The sequence below is a fragment of the Phaenicophaeus curvirostris genome, chromosome 6 (assembly GCF_032191515.1).
Source record: "Phaenicophaeus curvirostris isolate KB17595 chromosome 6, BPBGC_Pcur_1.0, whole genome shotgun sequence".
In the NCBI taxonomy this organism is placed as follows: Eukaryota; Metazoa; Chordata; class Aves; order Cuculiformes; family Cuculidae; genus Phaenicophaeus; species Phaenicophaeus curvirostris.
In genome coordinates, this window is record NC_091397.1 from 24,436,460 (window position 1) to 24,461,608 (window position 25,149).

At 37.4% G+C, this 25,149-nt stretch overlaps 1 protein-coding gene across 4 annotated transcripts in view; it reads left to right on the forward strand.

The window, feature by feature from the left end:
• CDK14 (cyclin dependent kinase 14) overlaps positions 1–25,149 on the forward strand; it is a 353,941-nt gene that overhangs the window by 194,802 nt on the left and 133,990 nt on the right. For all 4 annotated transcript variants that reach the window (XM_069859622.1, XM_069859619.1, XM_069859621.1 and 1 more), the window contains one exon: positions 21,249–21,312. In XM_069859622.1, coding sequence (XP_069715723.1) covers positions 21,249–21,312 — 64 coding nt within the window. The remainder of the gene's footprint in view (positions 1–21,248; positions 21,313–25,149) is intronic.

Genomic DNA, 25,149 nt, shown 5'->3' on the forward strand with positions numbered 1-25,149 from the left:
AGATTATTTTGTCAGTAGTCATTTATTTTAAATGCAGAGGATTTGTTTGGGATTCTTTCTTGGTCCATGGGGAGGGAAAGAAAGTCTTTCGTAGGAAGTTTATAATAAATTTACATTCTTCATTTTACTCGGCTTGCTTGTATTGTATCTCTTCTGTTGGGATATTAGGGAATTCAGAAACTGCTTTGAGGAGTGGCTCAGAAAAAAATATCTTCCTAAAGCAAGACCTTACTTGATAAGGGTATGCTTTATTTTCTGTAAAATATTTTGTTATTCTGTTCACTTGACTAATATTGTGAAAATTCTGTGCTGTGGAAATATAGCTGTGCCACAACACATAAAAGGAGCTGCAGTTCTGAACACTTCCTGTGATGTGTCTAATTGCTACATTTGTTTGCCAGCTTGTGTATTTTAAACTAGCAACTTCCTGGCCAGTTTTATGGGTTTGCTTCCTTAAATTATTATGCTTCTCATTTATTGGTCTGAAATTTCCTCCTTATTTATAGAACATGAAATTTTGAAAACAGTATACTTCCAGCTCGTTTACTGTGGTGAAATTTTAGTGAGTGTTTTTGCTATGGAAATTATGTAGATTTCTAGCATCAGAAATCAGTGCTTCCTTTAATAGGGCCTTTTTGCGCTATGAGGTTGTGTGACATAATACAAGACATGATAGTGATAGGTGTATCATATAAACCTGGTTCTGTATGCCTTTGTAAACGTTTTGTATATTCCCATTTTCTTTTCTTGTCCCTATCCTCGCAATTATTGGTGTGCTAACATGCCAATGTAAATACACACCAAGAAGAGTATTGAGGCCTGCCAATTTTTTAAAATTCCATTTTAGAACTGCAACTGCAAGTATTGAGAACAGTCTTGAAAGAACAAGGGATAATTTATTGATACTGTTTCTTTAATTTAATCTTTTACAAACCTTGTAAATCAGAGTTAATTTTTAAACTCCAGTTAATTAGGCTTTCTAATGGAAGTGTCTAGTTACCTTAGCTAAATAGTTTCTGTGATTGCCTTCCTGATGTACTTTAAGTGTCATTACAAATTTTAGTTATTTATTTAAAAGTTAAAAAACAAAGGATTTTTCTTGTTTGGATTTGTATTTGAACAGAAGGATTAAATTCATTCATTCTCCAGTGAATCATACGTAATGTGGTAGTTGATAGCACTGAAGTACAAAATTAATCAGGTTGTTGCATCAGATAAGTAATACAATTAACAGCCACACAGTGAGCAGTTACACAACTGTGAAAGAAACAGACCAACCAATAAAGGACTTTTGCACAAAGTTTTCCCAGAGGTCACATTTTCAACGTCCAAAAGTGATGGTTTTCTTGTAACAAAGGGTAGTCTTCTGAAAGTGGTGTAAGGTAATGCCTGCCTTTGCAGTAAATCCTGTTGTTCAGTGGTCCTCTTCTAAAATACACAACTTGCAACGAAAGGTATAGTATCTGTTGCCATTGTTATTAGTCATAGCTACACATCCATAGCAAGTAAGAGTCCAGGTTAGAGCTTGAAGTTCTAAAGCTTCTCTAAAGGAATCACTTACAGTGTAGTAGGAAAGTCACAAAATGCTAAGAAATAATAGTCAAGAAAGTGAACAAAACTTAATGTGAATAACAGTTGAATTTTTTTAAATGCCTGTTTGATTACCTGATGTATAATTTCCTATTATTATTTAAACAAAATTAAAGTATATTGCATGCGTGCGATTGAACGTAAAATAGATTCTCTAAATGCTTTTACATATTTCTACCATTGGCATTCTTCATCTATCTGCATGGCTAGAGCAGATGCAACCCAGCGCCCTAGATGTGTTTCTTCCCTGTTATGACCAATGTTTATTTATGTTTAATAATGGCTTAACTTAGTGATTATATATAATAGATTAAGAAGAGGTTGATCTATCAGGTTTGTTTGAGAACTTTTCTTTAAGCCTGTATTTCCTGACTTCTGTTGTTTTAAATGTTCATGGGTTTTTGAATGGCTATATACACTGATTCTCTGTTTCTGTTAAAACAACCGTTTATAATAACTGTTCAGGTTCTGTTATCATGATAGGCCTCAATAAAATAGCAAGGGTTTATAAAACAGAATCTATTCTGAGAATTGGATCAGCACTTAGAGATGCTGATGAATGAGGAAGCTGCAAGTTGTTATTGTCACACTTCAGATCTGATAATATTAATTCTTTTTCTCACCTATACTTTAAAGTGTGAATAACCTCTTTTTAAAAAGATATACTTACCAAATAAAATAGAAATCACACATATAAGTAAGTTGCTTTTTCAAAGAGATTTAACGTTGAATAACACGTCTTAATGCAAAGGTGATTTGGTTTAATCAGTATACTATTACAACTTTACTCCTACATTTTTGCTTCATGTTGTAACTGAGGTTGCTTTTGGGATAGAACTGCATCGTAGAAAATAAGAGAGAAAAGCGTAATTACAGCCTGTAAGAGCTAACAAGTCTTGACTTAAAGTATCAAACTAGTAAAGTGTCATCATCATTTCCAGCACAACTGAGAAGATCCAGTAAACTGTGTTTTGCCATTTTCGGAGACAAACAGCTTGAGGTTTTGTTGCAAGGTGCTAGGTCTGATAGATCAATAATCTAATCCAGTAATCGCAGAATTTCTGTTAAGTTTTGTGTGCGAGCCAGGTTGAAGCTTTGATGAAGTACACATTGAACAGTGAAATCATGGGAAAAGAAAAGAATACATGAGGCAATCTGTTGAATCAAAATATAACTACACAAAACTGTGAGATAGCATTTGGCTTCTGGTGTGAAGTTGGGAAGATCTTCAGTAATTTATTCTTGTTGATCGTTCATTGGCATACGTTTCTTTTGATGGAAGGTTTGAGGTTTTCTGTACCAAGGAGTACCTACCATTTTAAATAAGCTTTAATTATGTCTAGAAGCAGAAGCTGCACCAAATGCCTTCAATCTAGCCTTACACCAAGGAGAATTGACAGCTCCTTGCATCTGCTGATGATCAGCATGGATTAGTTGAGTGTTAAAGCTGATTACACTGAGAAGTCTGCACTATGCCTGTGTATGCCTTACCCTGAGCCACACAGGAGGTACGAAGTTGGTTATGGCTCTGATTTTTGATGTAAGGATGTGCTTTTATACTTCCTGATCCTAACAGATTCAAAGCAGATCAGAGTTGAATTTCTTGCACTAGCTTAATTTTTCTTCTGGACAGAATTTTTTAAGTGGAAAGGTATTTCTGTCTTTTCCACTTTGTATGAGGTTTCTAAGAGCCACTGTAGATCAAAGTGAATTTTCCTCCCGGGCTCCAAAGGCTTCCTAATAAGGGAATAATATGTTTGTTGGCTGAACTTTAGTCTTGGTGCCAACTATGCTGAAAATTACTTTTCACTGCAAGGATAATGTACAGAGAGTTCTCCTGCCACTTTGTAGATCTCTGCACAAGCAAGACAACAGCATTTAAACATCTTGTTTTATCTGTATATGGGCATTGAGTCTGCAAACAGGGTTACAGGATAGATGTGTGCTGCAGGAGCCTCACACTGCAGGTAACATGGAACAGTGGGAGTTTGCAGCCAGAAGCTTCTGTATATTGCAAAGAGCTGAGGTCTTCTCTCTGCTGTAAGATGCTGTTGCTCTATTGGGTGCAATAATGGACAGTATTAAAAAGTAGTGAAAAGAGAACAATATCCATTTGTTGAGCCCAGTGGCCTGGTATGCCAAAGGGCGACATTGGAAGTGCTGGCTTTCTGCATGAGGGTCTACAGCAAAGACTTGTTAGAATTCGTGATTTCAGATAGCTCTGAAAAAAATGGCATTTTCCTTTTAAGTGGGAGTCAAGTGTCACTTCTATTATTGAAGACTTAAAAGGCTAGCAAAATTTTTTCTTTTATATATAAACATCTCCATATATATACACGTGACTACATGCCTCAGGTGTCTTGCATCTCGTAACACAGGCTAGTAGGTTTTCCTCTGTGACTCTAATGTTAATAGGTGTTTGCGAAGCTGTGTAGGTGTCTCCCTGTGTTTCTGTATCTGCAGGTTTGCATCATGTCACTGACTTCTTTTAAAGCCTGAAATAATACATTTTAACAGGCCTTGCTTTCCTTTAAGTTTATGACGTTCTTGAAGGAATTGTGCTTTCTGGTTCATTGTGTTAATATCTTTTGGGAAGCTGATGCAACGCTAAACCCAGGGGAAGAGTACTCTTAATAGCTGGGGTTTGAAGTTTACATGTGCGATGTAATGTTTAGTCAAATTTATTAGTCTTTTATTACTGTTTCATTATTCAATACTTGTTTCTCTGTCGCTTGGTAAATACCTTGGCTCTGAAATACACCTTGTTCATCTCTGACAGGATGGATGTATTTGTGAGGCTGGACCTGAGCTGAAATTTTATTTTGTGTAGGAATGGTATTTATGGTGCCTTATATGTTGCAGATGATGAATCTGATTGGAGAAAAAGTCTTCATCTTTGTAAAATAGGTAGGGGAAAGTTTTCTATAAATGGCTTGTGTTTTCCTGCCATCGCTCTCCATTTTCATTCTACCAATGGCTTCATGAGGAAGGCAAGTTTTGGTTTTTTTCAGTTCAAAGTAGAAACCTGACCGCCTAGTTCTGTCTTCTATTACATGACATATAGGTAGAATGAGAGAAGTGAAATGTATTGTATCCTGCTAATGATTTTACCTCTACTTTGATTTATTATAGTGATATGGAAAATATTTCACTTCTCTTCAGCACCACTGAAATTTTTAAATTAAATGACAGACTTTTCTACCCACGGATCTTCTCTTTGAAGTTGTTTGCACTTGCTCAGTATTTTACTGCAGTTGCCTGCAGGTTTTGCACTGATACACCTTTTACAAGGTTCCTTTCTGGGCTTTGTGTCTTAGGCCAAACTTCAAATGAAAGTATTCCTGAACAAGGCAAGCATGAGGTGAATTAACCTTTAAGATGATCTTTAAAAAACAAAGTAAATATTCTGTGTATTCATGCTTTATAAGGGTTTTTAGAGTTTTTAAGAGTTCTTTTCAAGGAATTTCAGCTCAATTTTAGTGCTCTGACTGCATTATGTGGTCTTCTGTACCACTGCATGTATAGTCTTTTTTCCCTTATAACAGGGCACAAGGTATTTGATGTTAATTTGTGTTTACCTCTTACAAAGAACTGTCCTCACCATAGCTGAGTAGCCATACTCTGTGTTATTCTTTGCCTTATATCATTAAACCCGTATGGTACTGAGTGAACAAACTAGGCCTAGGATTTAAAAACAGCAATCTTGTAAAAACTTAGGAAATTTTCTTGAGGAACATTGCCTATGTGGGTTAGGAAAGGAGATTGTAAAAAATACTGAAGTTATATCTAGCACTCTGTTAACATTTCTGTTGGAAAAGGGGACATGTAACCTCCCATTCATCCATGATTAAAGTCATAAAAATACCCAGCAGTATATGGTGTACACTTGCCAGGGGAACTACCAGCTAGTAGCAGAAGAGAAGAGGAAATAATAAAAGAATGTGTAACCCCATTCTTGACTTTCAAGGGCTAGCTGGATGTCAGGCCAGCCAGTCGCACAACCTGATGCACGTAGGTGTCATTATCTGCTTGTGAGATGTTCCTATCCAAGCAGCTACTTCTGGGCAAAACCGTTAGTGCTGCTGGGATTGCAAGAGCATGGCTTATTATCAGCTTGGTAGCGCAAAAAAATGAAGAGTAATTGGCTATGAAAAAAGGAAAACAAATTAAGACATGGTTCAATGGAAAACAATTGCTTTGGGGTTTAGGAATGTTTCTTTAGTAGCTGCCATATTTCAGTTGCTGAATGAGAAATGGGCTATAATTATAGACAAGCATTGTTTCTTTTCCAGGCTCACCTCTTGCCTTCAAGGGGGTGGTTCGAGCAGTACATTGAAAAAGTTGTAGGCACAGCTCTATTTACTTATGCTGGTTTACATCTTTGCAGGCATCTTCCATCTTGGCTCCATACACCATAGAAATAGATTTTCCCCCTTCACATGTAAAGTCTCTCTCTGTACAGGTTATGTCCACATATCCTACGGAGCTGTAATTCCAAACATTTTTGCATGCAGGTGACACAGAACAGAAGTGTAGTTGCAAGCCCTTTGCACATATTACAAGTAGAGCTAAAGCCCATTATGAGCAAAAGCCTTTGTCTTTTATTCAAAAACTTATGCTGCAAGATATTATTGTGCTGTATAAAGCACGGGCTCATTCATAACCTACTCTGATGTGCTGGCTTTATTTACTAGGGAAGATAATAAATAATCAGACATGGAATAACCGTATTGCTTTCCTCTTTCTATTTAATAAAGCAACGATGTTTAATACACTTGAATCTTCTCTTTTCCCTTTCCTCTTTTACTTGTGTCTGAATTGCACATCGCATCTCAAAAGTGGGTTTTCTGAAGAAGCATCTTGATTGCGAAATTGTTGTTTACAATCTGTAGCTCAAGTTCAAACATACTTAAAGTTGAAAATCACAGAATCACAGAATAACCAGGTTGGAAGAGACCCACCGGATCACCGAGTCCAACCGTTCCTACCAAACACTAAACCATATCCCTCAGCACCTCGTCCACCCGTGCCTTAAACACCTCCAGGGAAGGTGACTCAACCACCTCCCTGGGCAGCCTGTTCCAGTGCCCAATGACCCTTTCTGTAAAGAATTTTTTCCTAACGTCTAGCCTAAACCTCCCCTGGCGGAGCTTGAGGCCATTCCCTCTTGTCCTGTCCCCTGTCACTTGGGAGAAGAGGCCAGCACCCTCCTCTCTACAACCTCCTTTCAGGTAGTTGTAGAGAGCAATGAGGTCACCCCTCAGCCTCCTCTTCTCCAGGCTAAACAACCCCAGCTCTCTCAGCCGCTCCTCATAAGGCCTGTATGTCTAAAATGTCTAAAAATCAATGTGAGTAAGCTTTAGATGATGATTTTAGAGAAAGGTTGTGAGAATATAAGATTGATATTAGCCTTACATGTTTCTTAAAAGACTTCAAGAGTAATGGCTGATTTCTTCTGCCCCTGTAAGAACTAGTAAATGTATATAGCATTTTCTGTCATGGTATGTGGGAGAAACGTCTCCTTCAGCTCATGCACATGCCTGAAGCACCATTTGCAATAGGCCTAATTTGAATAAAGCTAGACTTTAATACCTGTTTTAGTGATTCCTGAGTCAGTGACCTAGGTTGGGTATTAAATCAGCAAGATGCTGAGCTCTTGCCATAAGATAGCATATCTTCAGCTGTCACTGCTGTTTACACAAGCTGCTGAGCCTCAGTATCTTTCTATAAGCTAAATGTAAGTTTTCATATAAGCTTAGTGAGTTATAAGTCAAAAGGTTCAAGTTTTCAAGGGCTAATAATCCACCTTGATTAGGGCATCTGCTTTTCTAGTTCATTAAGTGGCTATGGTTAAATAATTTAGGCATTTAATTTGACATGTTGAAAATGTTATATGATCTCCTTTGAGTTTTAAATATGCATATAAAAATGCTGTCACACAGTTTCTGTGTGTGCACTTTTTGTGTGTTGCCATTACTTATGTGACTTGCACAGAGAAAAGAAAGTCAGAAGGAATGCATCTCCTCTGAATTTTTATTCTAATTTTCCGACAGGAAAAAAGCTGCATTAGTTTGCAAAGTACTAGACAAAACTAATATTGATAAGCAGGGAAACGAAAGAAAAAAGACTACAGAAATGGGATGTATTCTATTTCATAAGAAGATGTCCAAAAAAAGAGGCATCATACAGAAGTTGAGAGTAGGAGAATTACGTGACTAGGATCTTAATGCAGTAGGTATTCTTAGCTGTTTGCGTGTGAAATAAACAGAGCAGGTTTTGAAGTATGGAATATTATGTTTCATTCTGGTTGTTTTGGCTCTTCCTTGCCCAGATTTCTGAGTACTCCATTTAAAATAATTTGGAGACCATAGCAAAACTGAATTCTCTAGCTGTCAGCCACAGCAAGAAAAATGTCCTGTGTTCACCATTTGTCTTTTAAGTGCATGTGTATGTCACTGTTTAACAGTATTTCTGGCAATTGAGATCTGTTTCTGAGTACATTGGAGAGAGCTAATAATACGTTTTGTGAGAACGTAATGAGAATTATTCATGGTACTTTTTTGGGGTGCAGTATGATCCAAATGGCCATGGTGTAAACTGTCAAACCTGATGGAGCAGAACAGCATAAAGTAAAAAATAGAGAGTGTAGTATGGTGCAGTGAGTGTGTTCTCACATAAACATGATTTCCCTGATGATGATTACATCCAGAGGGGAAATCAATGGAAAATTTTAGGCATCTTCTTATTGCACTGGAAGTTCATGGTTGGATTTCTCTGTGTTTTGATGGATGAGAAGTCAGTTGACATTGTGTACTTTCAATTAGATTAAACTTTGTGGTGCCATAATGAGGGACTTGTGGTTTTAAAATAACTATAGTTCAGTTCCTTTTAAAAATTATTTAAAAATATTCTGCAGCTACTTCCCTCTTTCAAAAGGGAATTATTTGTGTTGTAACTCATTTTCATCTTAGAACATACTATATTTGTGGATTTTTTCCCTCTGTGTACCCTGAATGCAGTTGTTTTACAATAGTTGGTAATTGTGCTTTTCCCGTAAGAGAAAGAAAAGTTGCAGGAATCTTGTATCACTGAACTGGCCTGTCAGTAAAATTAGGGGATTCAGTCAATCTGATATTTATCCTTTGTGTTTCATCTTGGTGTGCATCTGTACAACATGTTGCCCTAATACTTAAAAAGAGGCCTTAATAATTTACATGCTGGAAAGCCCAGACATTTTATCATAGTCTGCTTTGGTCTCCTGACTGAGATACTTGGTTAATAACATCGCTATGCTGCTGAACCAGTTGGTTAATGTTTGCCAGTATTGCTCCTTTCCCTTGGAAAGGGAGGGGTACAGATGAAGTCCTGCTGACATCACTGCGTGTTATCACTTTATCAGCTGCTCAGAAGTTCATTGCAGGGTAATAACTGTAGCCAGGGCAAATCTTATTTTGTTTGGTTTATGGAGCTTTTAATGATATCTCTGCAGTACCCTATTCTGTAAAAAAAATAAATTATCAGACCAGTGAAAGCAACTGATAGCTAAGGGCAGTGGAACGTATGTTTCTTACTAAAGTCATCTCTTTGGGCTCCATTTTCTTTCAGTAAAACATATTTTTAGTGTAGCTTCCTACCACTTCTGCATTATGCTATCATATTCTTGCTAATACTTTCATGGTTTTGTTGCTTTTGCAGCCTTGTAACTGGCTTAATGATAACATTGTGCTGCTTGTCTGCATTCCTCACATAGTCAAAGAGATCAGCTGTTGAGAGGTTGGTTTTTCTCTCTGAGAACTGGCATAGTTACTCTTGTTTCATTGGCGCATGTCTCCCTTTCTGCTAATTCAGCAAGATCTTTAAAATTTACCTCCAGAATGTTATTATTTGCCTTGTAATAGTGGCATGGCTCATGTAAAAGAATTAATGTAGATGTTTTACTGTTCTTGTACCTGATACCCCATAATTTTCCAGCTTTTGTCTTGTTAACATTTCAGGCCATGCATTTATATGGACCTTAACGTATTGGGGCAAGGGATAAGAATCTGTAACTCTATTCTATTCTATCTCCTCCTTTCCATCATTATTGGGTTGGAAAGGAAGTGGTACTGAAGCTCTTTGTCATGTGTCTGTGCAAATTTCTTTTTCTGTATTTGCATATCGTATTTATTTATCTGTTTCCTCCTCCAGTTTAGTTTGGTTGTTTAGTTTTAATTTTTCTGAAAAAGAGTAGACTGTAATATGCTGGTATTAAGCAGCTCCAATCTTTTGAGAATTTGCCTTCGTACATTCATACTTCATCATTGATTATTTCAGTGCAAGCCCCATCAATTCCTTTTGGAGCTGTAGGCATTATGTTCTCTGAATCCTCCCCAGTCCTTCCAGCTACCTTCTCTAGTCAGTAGAGAGGAATGGTTCCAGCAGTTCCAGGGAAGTAGTTCCCTTTTGCCCAAAAGTGAGGTTGCAAAGAGCAAGAACTGGTGCTGTAGCTGCCCTGCACTTAGCTTACAGTGTAATTTAAATGGAGAAAAGAGATGACTACCCTCTAGTCCTTTCTTCCTGGTGTTTTTGAGAGCTCAGAAGTCACAGGCAAAGTTCCTGAGTGCACTATGTCAAAGCAAACAAACGGGTTCACTTAAGCTGGGAGTACAGCTGCCTCTACCAGTTGAACAACCCTTGCTTTCACCTTCATTTAAATAAGGAAGATGAGAAGTCTTAGGCCACCTGCCAGCTGATTGCTAAAGCCACAGCTGCTCAATGAGCAATAAATGGTTAAATTGCACAGTTGCCATTTTTCATAATATTTGAGCATTTCAAAATTTGGCACTCTTTTAAAATGCGCTTCCGATTTCTACATTTTGGTGTGTACCTTGTAATGTCAGGAAAATAATTATATCCGTCTTACTGGACTTGCAAGGAAATGGGTAAAGAAGATTTCAGAAAAAATATCTGGGTGCTCTGGCGAATTTACTGGAAACTTTCAGTGCTCTGGAATGAGGTGTGCTAGCTCACAGCACTGAAGAGGAAAATATGGATTCTGTTCAGCCACAGCCTCTACATTGATCTTAACTGTCTTCTGGGTGAGAATTATTATCTCCCTGGGATTCAGCCCTGACCCTGGTTGAAATGTCTCAGCCGCTTTTATAGCCACTGTCTCTCCATAAGAAGTAGACTGACATTTCCCCCATTTTAGGGGAAAAAAAAAAATCTATGCTCCTTAGAGACTTACATTTTTTCATTCTGATTGTTTGTTCTGTTCCTGTGATTCAGGAGGGCAGTCAAAAGTATATAACTCTTGCTTTTCTGGCAGCAAAATCCTGCTGTTTGCAGAGAATACACCAAGCATTGCGCCGTGTTTTTTTGTAGCAGGTACACTTGAAACTGAATCACTTGAAATGGATTTTTAGTGATAAGGTTAGACATTTTTAAAAATGATTTGATTTGGGAATTCTGATAAGGTTCAGTGCAGGAATCAGCAGGATGTTTAGGCATCCAGGAAGAGTGCTCTTATATCCACCACATATATCCAGCACAATAGGAGCTCATTACTAATGGACTCACTGTTTCAGAAATATTGTAACACCTGGACCCGCACACTCTTCAAATGGCAGCATGACTGGCTGCCTTCATTTACTGCAAATTGAACAAATGGTTGCTTGAAAATGCTTGACAAAATACCCACTGCTTCACTGGCCTCTATGTGGCTGCACAAATCTATCAAGGCCTTAGTAGGCAAAATAAGGAGTTGGCAAACTTCTGGATGATCTGATTGGATTGTAGTATCATGCTATTCTGTGATGCTGAGCACAAGGCCGTATATATATACATGTCTCAGTATGTTACCTCCTCAGGATTTTTAGGTGAGATAAAGACTTTTCATGATAATAACTTTTTTTTTTTTCAGGTGATGAGCTCAGCAGTTAAGTTAGCCCAGCTATAGTGTTCCGTCTGCCTTAGTACAGCAGCCTTTGTCTCCACTGCAAATGCATTTCTGTCATGTAAGCTACACGTGTCATGAGGTTCTATTGTGCTGTGTGTGTGTCCTGTTCCTTCTGCATAAGGAATGGCAAGTCGTAGTGTGGTGGTGTAACAAAGCATGCTCATTCCTCCCCTGTGTTGTGACTGAGCACCAGGCCGGAGACAAAGGATTTTCAGCATCTGAGAAGTACAGTGTGCTTCACTGCTTCAGAGTGGTTTTTTTTTCTGGGAAAAAATGGATTGGTTTCTATAAAAACCATTGGGTCGGATCCTGGTGAGGTGATGATCCTTATTGGGAATGGATGTCGTCCCAAATGTGATGATTTGTTCAAATAGACATAGTTAAACGATGATATAGTGAAAAAATGTAGTTTTATTTTAAATAAAAATGTTTTCCTTGCTGCTTTTTTGATGATTCATAGGAAGATGCATAAATTTGTTCTGTTAATTATTTGAATAAGCTCTCTAGCTGAATGGCAGCCTTAAGCCCTTAAGTATTCTGATGCAGTGTTGTAACTTTTTCCGTGCCAATGAGATTCAACACTGTGGCATTTGGTAGAAATTCATATGTGTTAAATGAGCTGGTTTTATGGTCTTTAAAATGACCATGAAGCTGGCTTTATGATCCAAAAGCAGCATTGCTTTTCAGATAAGCCAGTGTTTCCAAAAAACCTCTGTGTAGTGCATACCTGGAATTCAAATGAGCCAGCTGCTGAGCCAGCACAGCAGGGCTTGTGGAAGTACATTTCATAAAATTCTCGCACATGTTTTTAGCTTTTTTTTTTCTTCCTTTTTTGGTTTAAAGAAGAAAGTCAGTAAAAAAACTTCAAATAAATCTTTAAGGAGCATGTTTAGGAGAGGACTTTTTCAGTGAGTTATTCCAAAGGCTTTACAACACAAACAGGATAGGAAATCTGACACAGACAGTTTTATACCTTTCTGTACAGAGTAAATCAGAACAGATTTTAAAGGATACATGAAAAAGCATGACTTGTGTGAGCCAAGGGGTCCTTCCAGAAAATTGCTGTCTTTTTATTCCTTCATGGTGAAGGAAGCGATTCTTTTTGTTCCCAAATGCTAAGGAGGAGATCTTCCAGTACAGAAATCATCAGCAGCTGTTTCTTCACTTGTATTAACACCAAGATCTTCCTTACTGAAATTGCCCCCTCTCTTTAACTTTATTTGAGGGCTCACAAGCTCTGGCAACGCCAGAAAAGCAAACTTGCATCCTTGAAAGAAGGGGAGAGAAATCTGTTGAGGTCAACTGTAGTCCTCTGCATGAGTTTTCTTCCCAGTCTTTTTCTGTTCCACAGCTTCAAGGTCTGCAAAAGCTTACAAATTCTTTTCTCAATCAGTTCCATCCTGTTGAGGTGTATTATAGTTTCTGCATCTCCAAAGCAGATATTGGAGACACTAACTCTATTTTAATGTCAGTATTTTTTATTCTGTTGGTGGAATTGTTTGTTGATGGAAGGACACTTCTCAATACAGGTGGCTGGGAAAGTTGGAGGGATGAGTCCACTGTTCTGCTGCTTCAGCATGCACTGTTGCTCACAGAGGAGCCCTCTTTTCACTTTGGAGCTAAACATTATCTCCTTTTAGCATGTGCTACACTCTCTAATAAACTTGTAAATTGGATAAATTACCACATGGCTACACTGGTTTGAGGGAAACTGCAATCTCTGTCGGAAGTTTGCCTTTTTTCCTTTTGCTGCTAATTTCAGATCTTCTATCTACAGCATAGGCCCATCTGTTTCCAAAATAAGTTTGCCAAAGCCTATTTTCTTAGTGTTTTTATTATTAATCTCATTCACAAAAAATGTTCTCGAAAGAATCATTAATAAAAAGATCCAGTTTCTTCCACTATGTGAACCTTTATAAAAGTTGTAAGTTACTAAAATAGGATGTTACTATGAGAAGTGGTGATTACCTGTAGGAAGAGGTTGCTAAGCCCAGGAAAAGTTGTTTCATGCTTACTTTTTTATCATTGTGAAATTTAGACTAAGTTACTCTGGTTTTGCGTGCTCTCTCTCTCTCCCCACTTTAATTTGGATTATGGGCAGAATTAGTTTCTAAATTTCACATCATTGACAGACCAATTTCTGTGATTAAAAATGTAGTATGTATTTAGTAGGTCCTTTTATGAATAAACAAAACTTTCCCCTGACTGAGCGGTTAAGGGAACTGGCATATAACACCTTGGTAGTGCTTTGTTGTAAGGATAGGGATTTCATTTAGTCCTGTTCTGATGGTCTCCAGTGCTGGATCTGTGGTCATGCCTTCTCTATTGCTCCCTCACCTTGTCCTCCCAAATGTTGTCCCCGGCTCATGCTTTTTGATGCAGGCAACTACTTAAATATCATTTATATACACCAAGAAAGGTTGGAAAAATCACATATTAAAAAGGTTTCCTGGTGAGACTTCTTTGTATTTTGCCTCTATGGGGAAAGGATGTTAAGAATAGTTGGGTCCTTCCCTGTTTCAAGGACCTCATTTTTCATCCTTGACAGAGCTAAAGCACAAACATTTTTGTTGAACAATTTTTTTTTTAAAATTAGTGTGTGTTGTTAAAATTTTGTGAGAATGTTGATGCTAATTTCATGTTTTGCTTTCCTGATCCATACTGGCACATTACCTAAATGTTTTTGAAGCCAGCTTCATCATAAATCACTCCTTATGCACAAAGCAAGGGGTTTTATTATCCATGTATAATGGAATGACAATACTCTACTTAATGGCTGAAAGAGTCAGCCTTTTGCTAGAGGTGAACCTTATTCTGTTCTTACTTTTTTCACCTTAGAGAATAAGCCTCTATAACCTCTGTTTTTTCATTAATGGCAACCATTTCTATACAGCAGAAACAAATTGGTGGGGTTGGTGATTTCTTTGAGCTCTTGAAAGATTTTCATAAGAATTTCATACCTTGCTTCTTACTTTTTTTTTTTGTTAAAACAATGCTTATACCATTCACAAAATAAGTTGCAAAGTAAGTACTGCAAGCAGCTTGTTTTCTAACTAGCCTCATTTTCTTTTAAATCTGTAATTCTGATTTAATGTCCTGAATGAATGCAGATCACATCAAACATATTCTGCTATACATTACCGTTGTGCTTATGAAACAGTGGTGGTGAATTTCTTTTCCCATCTACCACATATCACCACTGAAAGTTCTGCTTTTTTTAAAATTACTTTGTCCCTTTTACAGGGACATATAGAAGCAAGAATTGTAACCTGTTCTATACAAAAATTAAAAACAAGAATTTGGATGTCTGATTTTTGTCTGTAAAGAATTACAGGCTCATGTTTAGCCCTTTTGTTCTGAAAGGAATCATAGAAGGTACATTACTTCATTTTCTGTATACTTAATATGTTGGATCTCTATTTGGCTGATATTTTCTTTCTTACTTGTATGGGAATAATGAAGGGATGTTTTTGTGACAGTTGACCAAAACCAGCACAGAAGTAGTTTTCTATGTAAAACCCCCCATTTTTAATAAAACACAGTTTTCAGGCTCTGAACAAGGCCTTTAGTGTTTTCCATGTGAGATGGGACTGCCTTGATCACACAGTCTCACTTCAGTTGTTTTAAATTTGAATTGATGTGGATTCCTGGTTTAGGAACAATGTGTAATTTTTGCCATTTGCTTAATGATTGTTTTAAATCTCAAGGACAATGAATAGGAATGTGGTATTTATTTTTCATAAATCCAAATAAATATATTGTTGTCATCTTTGCTGATAGACATTTCTGTAGCAGAAAAATGGGGTGACATTTTCAATGCAGCTGGGCATCGCAGAACACCCACAACCTTCCTAAAGTTAAAATGCATTCAGCCTCTTATCTAACAAACACCTAAGTGCATTACACAAATGAATAGATTTGTTTTCACTTAAGGAAACAGAACAGCTAAATAATTTCATCCTGATGTGAAGAAATTACTAATACTGAGGCAATTCCATTTCTGTCTCTGTCTTTTGGATATTAAACTTGACACTCAGCTGTCATCCGTCGTGTCCAGCAGAGAGTCAAAGGAAGCCTCCCTGCACTTGTCAGTCAGCAGACTCTGAGTCAGCATACATAATACAAAAATAGTTGCTGATTTTTTTTAACCCATTACACTAAGAACAAATGCAAAGCAGAAGAATGAAGTTCCTCCTTTACTCTACACATACTTTGTGCTCTTTGACATTACGCAGTAGTAATACTCCACTTTCCCTAATTGTGGAAGATGTGGTAAATACATACCTAACAGCAAACCCTTGGGAGAGGAATGCAGCCGTAGTTGGATCATCCAGGCAAATTGCTTAGCACCAGGGTAGACTGCAAGAAAGCACAGTAAACGTAAACTTACCCTCTTCCAGACCAGATGAAACATTCCACATTGAGAGGGGCTGCCCTCTGATGGAGCTGCCGTAGCAAAACCCTGGAACTTGCAGTGCTTCTCAGGAGCCAAATCTAAAGCAGTAATGTATTACCTCCACAAAATGGAAAAGGACGGCTAGGTTTTTGACTAAGTTGAAAGCTTAATTAGAAATGTATATTTTGGGAGAATATGTATATCACAGCCAAGGACTCACTAAGTTCAGTATGTTTTATGCAGCAAATTGGGAGACCGGAACAGAAATCTTCATGATCCTTAAAAGAAAAAAATAAAATAAGAGAACATTTTTACATATATCTTCTAAGTTTTCTAGTTAAAATTCTGTGGTGTTTTTCAACAAAAACAACTTTGTGAATAAAGGGGGGGCGAAGGAGGGGAGGGAGAAGATTGACTCTCCTGACATCTTTCTGACTAAACTTTGTTTATTCATCAAGTTGACCTAATGTGAAAAAATGAAAATTCAGCAAATTGCTTAGCGTGATTTCCATAAATGTTGTCTAAGGAAAGGCAGCTCATTTGCATCCTGATCTTCTTTTTCATTCTGCTCTGTTGCTACAAAACCCTGAATAATACCACAAGCTGCATGCTCTTTGTCTTGTTGAAGTCCAGACCACTGCCTTTCTTGAGGATTGTCAGATCTAACAAGGGTTAAAACATTGTGTCAGTAATATACAGCTTTTTATATTCAAAAACTATAGTGCAAATGGGAATGCTTGTTCTCTCTTTATGCCATCACTTGGTAAAGAGCTGGGCAGAAAGATTTGCACTGCTGCTCTTCTCACAAAAGATTCAAATAACTTCTTTGGACAAATTGTTACCCAGAATTAACTAATTACGTGGTAGTAATAGGGAATGCTTTTGCATTTCAAGTAGAATACAGGACGAGATGACTTAATTGTGTTGATAGAGTGGCATAATGCTCACCATAAAATAATGACTCCTGTGGCCACCAGGGAGCATGTTAATTGGGGGAGTGATGAATCTTTATAAAATCAGGCACAAAAAGCAAATAAGCTTTTTGTCTTATATTAAAATATTAAGGCAATACAATAGACTTTAATGCATTTTTGTTGAATTTCCTCAGAAATCTTTCCATATCATGCTTGTATATGGAGATTACAACAGCAGGTTCTGTTTTCATAACTTTCTACCAAACCATAACAATGTCAAGAGAGTCTGTAAGGGTATTTGGCCCTCAGTACCCTGACGTATTCCAAATCTGTTATTTTCATATAAAAAAATTTCTCACCCTACAAATTAGATTAGAATCTGATTCTGATTTTGAACAGCAAGTTTCAAATGAGGAAGTAATTTTGTCTCATTTATTAGGGAATAAAAGAGTATTTTCTGTTACAATTATACGCAGCGTGGAACAGTAAAACACCATTAGGTTTTGGAGTTTACTTCGCAGAAACTGTGACCATCCTGGACCATGGAAAACATTAAATCCATTCTAAATCTGTGAATTGTAGATTATTCTTGTGTTAGTAATTCAATTAAAAATATAGGATATGAAACTATGCAAGTTGGATGTTTACCTCACTGAGAAGAAAATCATCAGTAAAGAAAACAAACAAGTTAGTCTTATTTTCTTGAAAGAATTCTCAACAGAAATAAAAGCTTATTTCCAATATTAACTTGGATACTGATTGCCATGACAACGGTAATTATTTTCATGTTTTGGAACACAAAATGGAAAGAAAAAATGTTCAAATATAGAAGGGAGAACAACTGGTAGCATGTTTGGGATCAGAAGTAAGTGGTATACCATGAAAGGATAGTCAGTGCTATAAGATCGCCCATAAAATAACAGCTTCTGGTGTTCAGTCGTTGTCCTGGCTGCTGTGTCTATTTTATCTTCCATTTCCAGTGGCTGCTGTATGGTTAGGCTTGGTCTTCAGCACTGGCTGGATAAACAGTGGTTTGCTACAGCCAGGTCCCTCATATAATGAGTTAGGGCTAAGATTTTGCCAGTGGTTTTGTGTGGACTTAGCTGTGAAGAGACAGTGTTTTGGAGTAAAACCAGAAGGTTATTGGGTTCTCCCTTCTTCCTCTGTTTTCTTTTTCTATGTTGGTCCCTTAATTCTCATTTGTAAGCCATAAAAAAGGCATATCCTTCTCCACTATGGTGATATATGTGAACTCCACTTCGCTTTGTTTATAGCTGGTGTCAAAACTAATTGCTTTGGGCAGCCTAATCCCACCTCATCAAAATGGGATTGATTGCTACTTAGTAACATCGCTTGCAAGGTGATGTCTACAAATCTCTTTATGTTGACCTACCTGTGGGCAGTGACTGTTTCGTCTTATCCAAAACCACTGGTGTTTCACTGCTGCCTTCTCTTTGTTTCTTGATTAATAGTCACATATTGTGAATTTCTGTGTTGTGCATGTTAAAAAATATGTGAAAGAAGGATGATATTTATGGTGTTTGTACAGTGCATTAAATTACTGTGTCTGGATTCTTGCTTGAACTACGAAGTGCCCCATCTTGAAAATGGTAGGCATTTAGTTGATAGAAACCCTAGCAGTTTTAGCCCGACTGCTATCTTTGATAGAAGGTATAAATATTGTAGGTAGTTTGAGTACTCCAATGCATAGAACTTTTTTGTAGCTGGCTCTTAAACACTGTAGCATCAGATGTGCTGGAATATTATTAAAGAAATGGATTGGAAAACTGGTGAAACAAAAAATCTCAAGTCATAAGATTCTTTATGAAAGTGATCTCCCATCAAGCCCTCTCTTACTGGACCTGGTGTTGCTTTGACAATTAGGATAATCCATTTCTTAGCTCCAAGTTATACATTAAATTAGTCTAATAAATGTTGTGCCTTGCACTGGAGGTTTCAGATTTTGTTAGCTGGTTTTAATATTCATCTGTACAGCACCTTAGGTGCCTAGGTCTCATCTAAAATAAAAGACGATAAAGAAAATACATTTAGAAGGATGTGGCTAATTTTCTCATATTCATAATGTTTCATGAAATAACATCCTTTTGATTTGCTAAGAGGGGTTGCAAAACTGAGGACTAGGTTTCTTAATTTAAACTGAGTGAGAAAGAATCTCTGTTCTTAATCCACGGGCTCCCTCTCCTGGTCTGGGTGGCGCTTGCCACCAGGAGCTTGATTCATACAGAAGCCAGGCGAAAGTTATTTGCAAATTGTTTTAATCATGGCATAGTATCAATGGTGTCTCCTAACTACTGCTACTTCTGTGTTTAATCAGATAATCGTGCTCTTCCTAATAGGAATAATTAAATGAATATGAGTGTTGTCACGAATCAAGGTTGCAGGGCCGGGTTTATCTTACTCAAATACTAATTAGGATGTCTTTACATGGGCTGAAAGCAACATCCTACAAACAATATTTACAAATAAAATCAGTGAACTTGCATATCCAAATAACTACATGAACATATACTGTCTAATGGCACCAATACTGTCATCTTTGTTTCTCAATCACCTTGGTGCTCTGCTTTCACCTCCTTCTGATCATACTGAATGGGCTATTTGCTGATTGTATTAATAGTGAAAAGATGATTGTATTAATATTCTTAGATAAAACGGCACCTTAGTATTATAAATTGCTTAACAAACTTGAGGCCTTAGAGCTGTAAAGCACATATTTAGGTAAGAATGGTATCTGTTTAAGAAGTCGCTTACTTTTGCTTCAAGTTTTTAAGCAAGTTTCTAAATTTTATGAAATAACTTTCTGGGAGAGTTGAAGAGAATGGTTTTATGTTTTAGCTTTCTGGTCTTGCTTCTGAGAATTTTTTAAAGCTTGAATTTATTGACAAGAACAAATAGCTCAAGAAGTGCAACAAGTATTTTAGAGTGGCCCTTCCTTTAATGCTCTTAATGCATATGTATATTGCAGCAGACAGAATTTAAAATGAAATCTCTTCAGCTCCAGGTGATTGGGAGTAGATGTCTTGTAGGCTGCCCTGAAGTGTCACAAACCTTTGCATACTTGGACCAAGGATTTTCACATTAACTTTGTGATTGTTTTGTGCTGGTGTAAGTGGCCTCAAGATAAATAAATCTAAAATATATTTTTTTCAGAAAATCTGGCATGCTTTTCGGGGCAGGACTGGCAGGGCATTTTGTACATGTATGACAACATGAAACAAGCACCAGACTGGTGTGAAATGCTTTCACTTTGGAATATCAGCTTTTTATTCCAAGGCTTGAGCTTATAACAAATATTGACAATAGTTTCTGGCATTCATGTTAGAAACCGGGTGTAAATTTGTAATAAGGAAGATCTCACTAGTAAAATACCAAATTCCACAGCTCATTCAGAAATCTGTTTGTAGAGCTGCTACTTTAGGTGTTCCTCTCTGCTCCACTTAAAGCAAGCATTGGCAGTTGTTTCATGAAGCAAAAACAGGTGTGGGAGAAATAATTATAGCGGTTCTTTAAATTTATTTGTGCTAAAGACACAGAGGGTGAACTTTTCATGCCAGCAGAGAATATAAGATGCATGTGATAAATGTTAAATACTTTGTTACTGAAATTTCATAGAATCATAGAATCACCAGGTTGGCAAAGACCCATCAGATCATCGAGTCCAAACATACCTATCAAATACTAAACCATGCTCCTCAGCACCTCATCCACCCATCCCTTAAACACCTCCAGGGAAGGTGACTCAGCCACCTCCCTGGGCAGCCTGTTAAGTTGGTATGACACTACAAGAAGGAAGACAGTTGAAGTGAACAGAAACCAAGCACAGTACATAAATCAATAAAGTCTGTATTTCCTAAAAATTTACTATTTTCATGTGTACTGCATCCACTTGAAATGACAACTCTTCATTGTACGTTCTTGTTCATACCATGCTCTTGGTCATCTGCTTTACCATCTGTGCAAATCTATCTTAGCATCTATTAGGTATCTGTTATCTTGTTTAAATTTACAAGGACTGAAATTATTTTCGAGCTAAAATAACTAGCTTCTGTAATACCAGCGCTCTGAGATATGCAGGTTGCTTGACACTTGTCAATGGAAAGTAGCTATGCTGTGAATTGGTTGAATAGGCAACCTGACAGGCGCACAGCACCATTAAGTGCGTTACTGAGTGCATTGGTACCTCAGAACCACGGTAATAATTTAACTTTTTTACCATCTTTCTCCTCTTGTTCCCCCCCTAAATTAAACCTAATTAAATTTTGGATTGCGAAGTACATTGAGCTCACAGTGAGGAGTGGTTTTATGCAGTGCTCTGACTTGTCAAGTTTTTTCCGTTAAAGTAATGTGTGGGTTTTCATTTTATTTTCTTCTCTTTTCTTCTTGTGTGAAGGTACTTGGAACACCAAATGAAGATACGTGGCCCGGAGTCCACTCTTTACCCCATTTCAAACCAGGTAGGTCAAAGTACCAAGTTCATCAAAGTTCTCTTCCTGGAGGTAAAGGACATGGGTAACTACATGCCCACCCACAAGCTTCGAAATGATGCGGTACACGGTGCATGAACCATAATGCACTTTTCCTAGCTGCTTACTTTTTATTGTGCTGAGGGTGGGTTTTTTTCCTCTTGTTTAATGTCTTTGCTTTTTTTTGCATTTTCTCCTGTTAATCACAGTATGAGCCCTGATCTGCTTGCATTCCTCAGCCACTGAGCTTCATAGCTTTCAGACTGTTGGTGGGCTAATTCCCATCAACATCACTTTTCCACAGACCACCCTGAACTTTGAGGAATATTAAAGAAAACTAAAGAATAGAGAAAAGACTGTGAAAGCTGAAGTTACTACAGAGTCGCCTCTTAGTACCTTTCTGCAAAGGTTCAATTTTTTTAATGGGCGTTGTACTTGAAACTGTCATGTTCCACAACCGTTCTTGAAAAGATGTTATACTATCTGATAACTTTATATGAGAGGGAGCAGTTTGTTCCCTAGAGACTAGAAGTATTTTCATTGTGCTCTATGTGTATATATTTATATATGTAATACGTATATATTTATATATGTAATACATATATAGTCTTGCGAGTGAGGATCTTAGAATTACTGATTTTTAAAGATGCCAAGCAAGTGAGTGAGTAGGAGACATGTTGACTGGTGGAGGTGGAGAAATACCGGGACTGGTTGTCCAGAGAGGTTAGACATCTCCATCCTGTTCAAAACCGGACAAGACAGGACCTGAGCAGCCAGAACTTGTTGGACCTGCTGTGAGTGGCTTTGGGCTAGATGGCAAAAAGAAGGTTACTAGATGCTTTCAGATGAAGCACTTAATTGCCTCCCAGTATATTTTACTAGGATGAGTCTTCAGTTTATGACCAAAGTCTCGATGTGAGTGACACAGTTCACCCAACAATACAATTTAACATATTTTTGTCCTTGCAGGCCTAAAGTCTCTCAGTAAGCTCCTAGTTCTCCTTTACTGCAGATGATAGGATAGCCCCATCACTTTTATCATAAACTTTGACAACCTGACATCATATGTAATTTAAACCTAATTTCCAAGTCCTGTTATATATTGGACATAAAGAAGATTATTCCCTTTTCATTCCAGCCCATCTTATTTGTCAGACGTGCAGGATCATAGTGGCTTCTTTGGAGCAGCAAAGAAGAAGGACAAGGGGCAGTGGAGTTGAAAAGGACAAAGAGGTCTAGGCAGCTCTCAAAATAAGAGAGATAGAGAAACAAACATCCTGTAGGATTTACTCTGATAGTAACACAAAACCTTTAGAAAGGGAAAGCATGCAGCTTTTCTGCACATTGCTTTTCAGTCACTGTCTAGTGCTGTCTTAGTACTGTATAGCGAAGTCACTCTCTAGTGCTGTCTAGTGAATTAGTAGAACCTTAACGTTAAAGTACAATTTTTCATTGAAATACTAAGAATACTACAGTGTTCTTGTCTAAATCAGTGCGTCATTAAGTGTACAAGCTTTTGTGGTTCTTGGTTTTGGTACTGATTCAAAGTTGAGCATATACACAGAATCCTCACAAAAATGTTGTGGTTTTTAACAGCAGTCCAAAGACATTGTTTTTATCCAAGAATAGTAAAGAGAAGGAGATATCCTGGATATACCAGTGAGTGCTCTTTGGATTTGTTCTTGGTTTTATTCCTTTGTGCGATACAGAAAAGTTTTGAACAGTAGATGGCAGCCAAGAAATTTCCTGGTCTCATTTTTTTGTTTGGCTTCCAAGTGTCTTAAAGGATGTAGGTTTATTACCTCAGAAGAACATCAGGAACTAAATAAATCCACAAAAGGAAGTTCATTAAATCTAGCTTTTATTTTCTCCATTCCATACTATGTATTTTTATGAATACATAATACTTATACAAGTTCAGAATGGTGGCAGTAAGGAAAGATACCTCCAAGACAGAAAATGGTCACTCGCTATTTTTACTTTTTCTGCAAGGTGTGGTCTTTGTTCTCTCAGATCCTTTCCACATCTATGAATTATGTAGATTTGCAGGTCAGTAATTACTGCTCTTGCTGGCAATTATTTAATCTTTATAGGCCTGTTAATGCAAAGCACTGAGCTCCTTAATTCTCATACCTTGTGGAGGTCTGAGAGCACTCTGGTGGAAAAAACCCTCTTCTGTACAAATACTGTGTTCTGCAATACCTTCCACCCTATATCCTTCATGGCCTTGGTAAAAGGATATTTTTTTGTCTTACAGTTCCTTATTTGCTGATTTTAGAAATTAGATAATCTAACTGGACAACCAAAACTTGGCTTACATACCCCAAAACTGAGTAATTGGACTTGATGCTGGTAAAGTGTGGAACAGTTAGAGCAGCAAACCATATCACCTCTGGGATCATACTGGTCTACCAGCATCTAAAGCATGCTCTGCACAAAGTGCTCTGGCCTACGAGCTGGGCTAGAATGACACTAATGCATTAATAATATAAAAGATGACTTAGTCTTTTCCTTTCCTTAGCAGAAGAATGTAGGAGGGAACCTGAAAAGTCTTGCCAAATCTGAACTAATTCTATTATTCTTTAATGTTTGTCAAATTACCACATTTAAGTGTAGATGATATGGGGTTAAGTAACTCCTGTGCTTTCCATGTCTTTGTGAGTTTTAAGACAGAGAGCTGCAAACAATAAGTGTGATAAATTGAGAAGTGCCAAGGACACTGGTGATGAGGCTGTCAGCCTCCACTCAGGCAAGGCTTTGATACTATGAGCTGAGTTGTGTAAGCATAAAAAAATGGAATTTGAACAGAAAGTATCAATGATAAATAGTTACTATAGTTAAAAAAATGCTGGGCGCATTAAATAGCTGTGGGAAGACTGTTAAGAGTAGAAAAAAAATCCATTGTATTTCTTGTTTGCATACAGACTTAAATAACAATTTTTTTGCTGTGATTTGATAGGGCACAGTTCTGTGCTGCAGGGGGTTACTCACAGTTTACTAGGAGAAACATGTCTGAAAACCTGGCATTAGTCTCTTCAGTACTAGAGTGGCTGAGGGTCTGATTATTATGGAAAGCAACTAGTGCATAAGCAGTGGTGATCTCTGACATCTTAATACGCAGGAACATTTCTGAGGCTGAATAAGAAGTGTGTTCCTAAGGCTAGCTGTGGGTGGCTCCGCATCGTCTAAACTCCTCACCTCAGTGATTTTAATAGCTTGTAACTGTGAAAATAAAATGGTCATAATTAGTTTTGCTATTTAAAAAGTAAAATAAAGTAAATATCTGCTTGCTTTGAGATCTTTGATTACTTCCTATCTTACAGATACTTCTGGTAATATGGGAGATACTTAAAACTAAAAATTAGCCTGGTCTTTGAGCTTTCTATGTGCCTCAGCCTCGGTCCTCTTAGTTTGTGTTTGCACCTGTGCACACAGACACGCATGTCCTGTTTAGTATGTTATTAAGGATAATGTGAATAATGAATTTGAAAATCCTGAAGTACTTCAAAAGTATTTCAGTAACTTTGGGTTATCTTTTGGTTTCACTTTGAAGCTGTTACAACTGCTGCAGTCTTGAGTGGCTCTTCCTGTACTCAGGCATCACCACAGAGAGTCAGCTATTCGGGATCCTTGTGAAAATAAATTATCTGCCCTCAAATAAGAAGCCAATTTGATGAAATTATGAAAAAGTGTTAGTTGCCGTTTCAATAAAATCTTGAAGTTTCACTGAGCTTAGAAGCCCCATGTTACAGGTTGTTGGATAGAGACATTGTAAATGATGGACATGGTTCCCTGACACATGACTTCAGGAACGTTTTCACTATTTGT